General features: G+C 35.9%; 1 protein-coding gene across 1 annotated transcript; it reads left to right on the forward strand.

Annotated features, from left to right (window-relative positions):
* Nucleotides 1-1976: 1976 nt before the first annotated feature.
* Nucleotides 1977-4707, forward strand: LOC114945824 (uncharacterized). Its single transcript, XM_085487336.1, has 3 exons — nt 1977-2043; nt 2147-3156; nt 4297-4707. Exons 2-3 carry the CDS (start codon nt 2251-2253, stop codon nt 4639-4641), a joined length of 1251 nt encoding a protein of 416 aa, XP_085343462.1. The 5' UTR covers nt 1977-2043; nt 2147-2250; the 3' UTR covers nt 4642-4707.
* Nucleotides 4708-8188: the final 3481 nt, after the last annotated feature.

Raw genomic sequence — 8188 nt, forward strand, 5'->3', positions numbered from 1 at the left:
ATGTTCTGACTATTCAGATGACTGACAACTCGGAAACTACTTAACGAACAGAACGTTACAGAACACAGTAGCTTTCAAGCCTCACAACTCGAAAAATACTTAACGAAAATACATTTGTTTATAGTGTTTTGGAAACGTCTCGAGATAAGCTACAAGAATATGCAATAAAAAATAGGCAGTTCCATTTAACATATTGAAGGTGACCTTCATGTGACCTTTAAGCAACTATTCGAGGTCAACTTATTGACACCATCTTATGTCCCCCTCGAAACCATATAACTTTTATCTGAAACATTTTCTTGTAAAATGCAAGGGAACGGAAATATTTGGGGTGATAGATTCAAATGGCTCACCCTGTATATATATATATATAATAAATATTTCTTCATATATATTATATACATCATATACATCATAATTCACTTCATATACATCATAATTATATATAAAGCAAATATTTATATAAATATTTGTTTTATATATAATTTGACATGATTATATATAAATCCCTATAATTTCTATATAATAATTTATATAATTATGTTTAAAAATGAACATATTTTAAAAGAATGAATGAGTGAATGAACAAGCAACTGGCTGTTGCCGTAAAACGATATATTGATTGATTGCATTGATCACTGATTGATAGAATACTAAGCATAAAGTATCGAGAGAAAGAGAGAGAGAGAGAGAGAGCTTTCTTTTTTTACTTTTTCGAAAATAGTGGCATTCAATGCAAACGAACAATTATATATTTCTTTATGACACGCACGTGATTTTATTATATTAAAAATAAATTAGTTTACACACACACACACACACACACACACACACACACACACATATATATATATATATATATATATATATATATATAAATGAATAAATAAGTAAATATGAATATAAATTTAACATATATAAGATAGGCAATAAGAGCCAAATCGCGGATGACAGTGCGTTATTCTAAACGAAACTAAATTTTTTCGTTAGAATTAAATACCTGTGCACAAGGCACCAAATTTTACTTGGACACGGCCAAGATATAAAATTGGAATAATCTCTACAAGAGATTTTTAATTCCATGTATCCCCTATTCCCCCTAAAGAAATAAATGTGTGAGAAAAATATAGATCCGAAAGTCGCAGAATCGGGAATCGAACCCGAGACCTTTCGCTTGCCGGGCGACTGCTCTTCCAACTGAGCTATTCAGATCCTTTCGATTCTATACTTTTCTCTGTTATATATATTGATGTTGGTAAATAAACGCCTTTAAGCCAGCGTGTATAAATTAAGAGTTTAACTAGGCTCTGTAATATAAATATAAATTTAACATATATAAGATAGGCAATAAGAGCCAAATCGCGGATGACAGTGCGTTATTCTAAACGAAACTAAATTTTTTTCGTTAGAATTAAATACCTGTGCACAAGGCACCAAATTTTAATTTTCGATTCCCGATTCTGCGACTTTCGGATCTATATTTTTCTCTCACATTTATTTCTTTAGGGGGAATAGGGGATACATGGAATTAAAAATCTCTTGTAGAGATTATTCCAATTTTATATCTTGGCCGTGTCCAAGTAAAATTTGGTGCCTTGTGCACAGGTATTTAATTCTAACGAAAAAATTTAGTTTCGTTTAGAATAACGCACTGTCATCCGCGATTTGGCTCTTATTGCCTATCTTATATATGTTAAATTTATATTTATATTACAGAGCCTAGTTAAACTCTTAAGTAAATATGTATTTATATATGCAATATATATATATATATAAATACATATTTATTTATTTATTTATTTATTTCTATAGAGCACGTCCTGAAAAAAACATGCTCGAAATTCTTGCGCTCGCTTGAAAACATTTTTTGTGTCACGTGCCAGTCACGCCGCGAATTTCCCCATACCCCCACCACTACGGCGTATGTGAGCCAAAAGAAGAGACGAAAGAAATCAGTGATCATTTGTTAGCCGTCGCCCGTCGCCCGTCGTCCGTCGCCAGCTCATTGCCCATCGCTCGGAAAATAAGATGCCGCCGGGAGACGTAAGTAAATTATTACATTTTATAAATTATAGGTCTATATATATATATATATATATATATATATATACAATTCGGTAATATATAAATATATCTTTTCTTGCAGCACAAAGCGAAGGCAGTATTGCTAAGACGACGCCGAGGACGACGCTGACACCGACGCTGACGCCGAGGACGACGTCGACGCCGAGGACGACGTCGACGCCGAGGATGACGCCGACGCCGAGGACGACGCCGACACCGACACCGACACCGACGTCGAAGACGACGCCGACGCCGACCCCGGCAACAATGATGATGCCGGCAACGACGGCGATGCCGCCGCCGATCCCCGCAACGATGATGACGACGCCGACGTCGACACCGACGGCGATGATGATGCCGCCGCCGACCCTCGCAACAATGATGCCGCCGCCAACCCTCGCAACGATGATGACGACGCCGACGTCGACACCGACGGCGATGATGATGCCGACGGCGATGCCGCCGCCGCCGACCCCCGCAACGATGATGACGTCGCCGACGTCGACACCGACGGCGATGATGATGCCGCCGCCGACCCCGGCAACGATGATGATGATGATGCCGACGTCGACACCGACGGCGATGATGATGCCGCCGCCGACCCTCGCAACGATGATGACGACGCCGACGTCGACACCGACGGCGAAGATGATGCCGACGGCGATGCCGCCGCCGACCCCCGCAACGATGATGACGACGCCGACGTCGACTCCGACGGCGATGCCGCCGCCGACCCCCGCAACGATGATGACGACGCCGACGTCGACTCCGACGGCGATGCCGCCGCCGACCTTCGCAACGATGATGACGACGCCGATGTCGACACCGACGGCGAAGATGATGCCGACGGCGATGCCGCCGTCGACCCCGGCAACGATGATGATGATGCCGCCGCCGACCCCGGCAACGATGATGATGATGATGCCGACGTCGACTCCGGCAACGATGATGATGCCGACGGCGATGCCGCCGCCGACCCCGGCAACGATAATGACGACGCCGACGTCGACTCCGACGGCGATGCCGCCGCCGACCCCGGCATCGACGGCGATGCCGACGACGACTCCGGCACCGGGAAAAAATATGAAAAAGGTTAGTTTTATAATATTTTGTTATATTTGTTAGAGAAAGGGAGGGAGACACACGAAATAGAGGTAAAAAGTATGAGACCTTCGTAAAATTTGTATCTTTGCTTATAAGAAAAAGATTGAAGTTGAAACTGTGCATATTTATTAGTCTTGCTATGTATAAATTTTTCAACTTAAAAATCGACAATTATCTTCTAAAAAAAATTACAATTTTTGAAAATAAAATTTACAAAAATTTTCCATTTTTATAGAAAATAATTGTAATTTTTTTTAGAAGATAATTGTCGATTTTTAAGTTAAAAAATTTATACAATGCAAGACTAATAAATATGCACAGTTTCAACTTCAATCTTTTTCTTATAGGCAAAGATACAAATTTTACGAAGGTCTCATACTTTTTACTTCTATTTCGTGTGTCTCCCTCCCTTTCTCTAACAAATATAACAAAATATTATAAAACTCTCTCTCTTTCTGTTTTATATACTGTATACAATTTATCTTTTCCAGTAAGAATAATTTTTATACCAATTTACAGCTCTATATGAACAGATAATAAAATTTATTTGAACCAATTCATATAAAATATATGTCAGTAAAATCTACTTCAACGAATTACTTCGACGAATGATACGTAATAATGAGACAGTTTTTTTTATGATAAATGTATATACTTATTAGCTATAAAAATCATGTGAGTTATTATATTGTGCAAATATTATAAAATTGTATGCCATTATATATATTATGTTTGATAATATAAATAATAAAAATTTAATGTATTATTTATATGATCAAACATGATATATATAATGGCATACAATTTTATAATATTTGCACAATACAATAATTCACGCATGATTTTTATAGCTAATAAGTATATTCATTTATTATAAAAAAACTGTAAGTCTCATTATTACATATTATACGTCGAAGTAATTCGTTGAAGTAATGATTTTACATATATTTTATATGAATTAATTCAAATGAATTTTATTATTTGTTCATATATAGCTGTAAATTGGTATAAAAATTATTCTCACTGTAAATGGAAAAGATAAAGTGTATACAGTATATAAAACAGAGAGAGAGAGAGAGAGAGTATATATAAGTGTATGTAAAATATATACAATTATTTCTTTTTCAGCGCATAAATGAGGCCATACGACGGGCCGTAAATAAAGAGCGGCGAAAATTCAACCGAAGACCCGGACCTGCACAAAAATATATGCCCGGGCCACCCGGAGGTTATTATATTCCTGCACCAGGATATATAACCGGCGTAGGAGGATACGCTCCCGCGCCAGGATATGTGCCCGGTGCCGCAGGATACATGCCGGCACCGGGATATGTGCCTGGCGCAGTAGGGTACGCTCCCGCGTCAGGTTATGTGCCTGGTGCTGCAGGGTACGTACCTGCACCGGGATATATGCCCGGGCCTGCAGGATACGTACCTGCACCGGGATATACGCCCGGGATATACTATAAGTAGGGTAAAGGTACCGATCTCATAATTAAAACGTAATTATCAATTACACATCAAACTAATCATCATTTGAAAAACAATGCCCTGAATATTTACTTTTGTTAGCAGTATAAAGTTATAAATACAGATATAAATATATATGTAGTACACATATACACACTTATATATAAAATATATAATATATATTATTCTCTAAAAGCATGTTAGTTGAATCTCGTCCCTTTCTAAAAAAGGCATATTAGTCGAATATCGATAATATATCCCTTTTTTTAGAAAGGGACGAGATTCAACTAACATGCTTTTAGAGAATAATATATATTATATATTTTATATATGTGTGTATATGTGTACTACATATATCATTATATCTGTATTTATAACTTTATACTGCTAACAAAAGTAAATATTCAGGGCATTGTTTTTTAAATGATGATTAGTTTGATGTGTAATTGATAATTACGTTTTAATTATGAGATGAATCGGTACCTTTACCCTAGTGGAAAAAAAGTCATGCAATGTAATTTAACATAAAGCAAAAAACACAATTGTGAATTATATAAATTCTATTTTATATAAAATATATAATTATAAAATATTTATAGTTATTATTTTATTTCCTCTGTTCCTTTCCAATTTGTACTGTCGACCGCTTCTATATTCTTTTAGACGTCCTCTCGCGCTTCTCTCTCTCTCTCTCTCTCTCTCTCTCTCTCTGTCTCTCTCTTTTTGTTTTATAGATTGCATAGAATTTATCTTCAGGGTGTCGAGTGGTCTTGGAAATCCTTAAAATCCTGGAATTGTCCTTGATTTTTTTTTATGTCCTGAAAATCCTGGAATAATGTGTATTTTTTTCATTATATCCTGAATTTTTCTTACTTATCCTTGAAAATGTTAATGTTTGTATAAAAATATTTTTACAGGAATTTTCAATGCAGATATCTATACTTTTCTCTTAATCTCAATCGCGATTTGTACAGAGGAATTACAAATACAGAAGAAAAAGCTCTTATCAAATGCTAAAGAAGAATCTGATTTAATTGATAAGGAGGTTCAAAAATTAAAAAATTTAATCAAATAATTATTTATGTTACATTTAATAATTCTTATGATCTCGAAAAATTACTGTACCTTTCACAAGCAACAAAAGTACCAAAGTTTAAGTTAATTTAATTATTTAATTAAATCTTAAATAAAAAGAGAATATATATATATATATATATAATTTATGTTTTTGTTTCTAATCAACTTTCATATGCTTTTAATTAATAAAAAAATTCCTGGAAAAAAATACTTTTTTGTCCTGGAAATCCTGGAAATGTCTTTGAATTTCTTAACCTTGTTTCGCTAGACACCCTGATCTTACATTTACAGTAAAAGTAATTTTTATAACAATTTACAGGTATATGCGAACAAATAAAATTCGTTAGAATCACAATGTCTATCAAATATATATTTCAGTAAAATCATTACTCGAATTACTTCGATGTATGAAAAATAAGATTTAGTTTTTATAAATTATAAATGCATATACTTATTATCTATAAAAATCATGTGAATATTATTGTATTATACAAATATAATTAAAATAAAATTGTATGTCATTATATATTTCATGTGTTTGATAATATAAATAACACAAAATTTTTTTTTTTCTGTTTTATATATATAGTTTTTTATAGAAAAAAATTGATGTATTATTTATATTATCAAACATAAAATATATAATGGCATGCATTGGCTACACTAATTCAGAGGTTATCTTTTTCCTTCCAATGTCGAACAAAAAAGACAACCTCTGAACTAATGTGGCCAGTGTAGCTAAAACAAACAGACCTTATAAAAAACAGAAAGAGAGAGAGCGAGAGAAGAGAGAAACACGTTGCAGCTCCATCTATCACGATATCACGCAACTAATCTACTGCTCTGTTTTATTCCGCAGCCTACGATTTGCACACACACATATGCGTGAAATGTTTTTTATATATAACTTTTTTATTAGACTTGCAACTTCACTTCATTGCTATCCTTCTTCCTCTACCTTCATGCACATATCTATGTCCTGCACAAACAAACTGCAAACTTGTTTTATTAACAGATTATTCCGACCTGACCCCCAAGTGCCGCTACCCCAAGTCCTTTTGCGTTTCTCTTGCTTATATAGGCAAACATAGGCCTAGCGCGGTCCCGTTTTTATCAGTACTTTATCGTGGGAAAGGATTTATTGCTCCGTATAGTCCCCTCACCCAGTTATCTGAACCACCTCCATCTTCTCGCCTTTTCGTCGGGTACCCCTCCTTCGGATCGCCCGTACTTACTATATTTTTCGCTTCGAACCGGGGTAATTCTGCTGTTGTTGGAAGTTTGTCAGTCACTTGTAAGTAGGATCTGACACAAAAAATTTCAAAGTTCCAAAAAAAAAAATTAGAGTTCCGGTTTTTTCTTGAGTGAAACGGAATAGTACTCCCTGAGTACTCTTAAAAGTTAAATAATTTTTTTCTGTCAAGTTAAAATAACAAAAGTTTTACGCCATTTGTTACAAAATCCTTTACATTTCCAACCTTTTAGAGGGTGTTTTCAAACCCCTAAACGTGCGATTGGGCACGTATAAAAAAATACGTGTCTCTTATTTTGAGCTACTTTACAATATATTTAAAGCGCATCAAAATCGGAGGGGGACAGTTGCGTCTGCGTCACTTCCCTTGTTAGCTATAAGTGGCTGGCCGGTATACACTATAGATTTATCTATAACATATACCAGCTTCGCTTACCACACACAAAATTTTCCTAAACAAATTTTTAATGAAATAAAATTTTAATTTCTTAATCATTTTTTTGCATTGGATTCCAAGCCGCCCCCGCTTCATGGCGCCCCGATGCGCCGCTTACCGTGCTTACCGCTTAAGACCGGCCCTGAAGAACACAACCAAGTTTCAGCCAGATCGTCTATTTCTTTGTGTTTTGGCATTCGTTTGAATCGAGGAAGTCGAGTGATTTTCAAAAATGGATGACAAGAATTTTGTGTCGATTAAACATTACTTTATGAAGGCAAAACGTCTCAGGAGACTAAAGAGAAGCTTGATAAACATTATGGTGACTCTGCACCTTCGATTAGAACAGTTTATAAATGGTTTCAAAATTTTCGAAGTGGCCATATGGGCACAAGTAACGCTGAACGTTCTGGACGCCTTGTTTGAAGTTACTACTCCAGAAATCATTGATAAAATCTATGATATGGTGATGGATGACAGAAGAGTGAAGGTGCGTGAGATTGCTAGTGCTTGGGCATCTCGAATGAACGGTACATAATATTTTGCATCAACGTTTGGACATGACAAAGCTATCCGCAAATGGGTGCCGCGATTGCTCACGCTTGACCAAAAACGCAATCGTGTGAAGTGTTGCAAGGACGGTTTGCAGCTGTTCCAGAAGAATCCGCAGGACTTTAAGCGTCATTTCGTCACTGTGGATGAAACATGGATACATAAACTACACTCTGAAACCAAAGAACAATTAAACAATGGGTTACCAAGGGGAATCTGCGCCAAAAAAGGCG

The sequence above is a fragment of the Nylanderia fulva genome, unplaced genomic scaffold, assembly GCF_048542155.1.
Source record: "Nylanderia fulva isolate GAGA-0341 unplaced genomic scaffold, ASM4854215v1 Scaffold537, whole genome shotgun sequence".
Classification (NCBI taxonomy): Eukaryota; Metazoa; Arthropoda; class Insecta; order Hymenoptera; family Formicidae; genus Nylanderia; species Nylanderia fulva.

Coding starts and splice junctions, on each gene's coding strand:
- LOC114945824 (XM_085487336.1), top strand. CDS start 2,251: ATGACGCCGACGCCGAGGACGACGCCGACACCGACACCGACACCGACG. Junction 3,157..4,296: donor CGGGAAAAAATATGAAAAAG/GTTAGTTTTATA, acceptor TTTCTTTTTCAG/CGCATAAATGAGGCCATACG.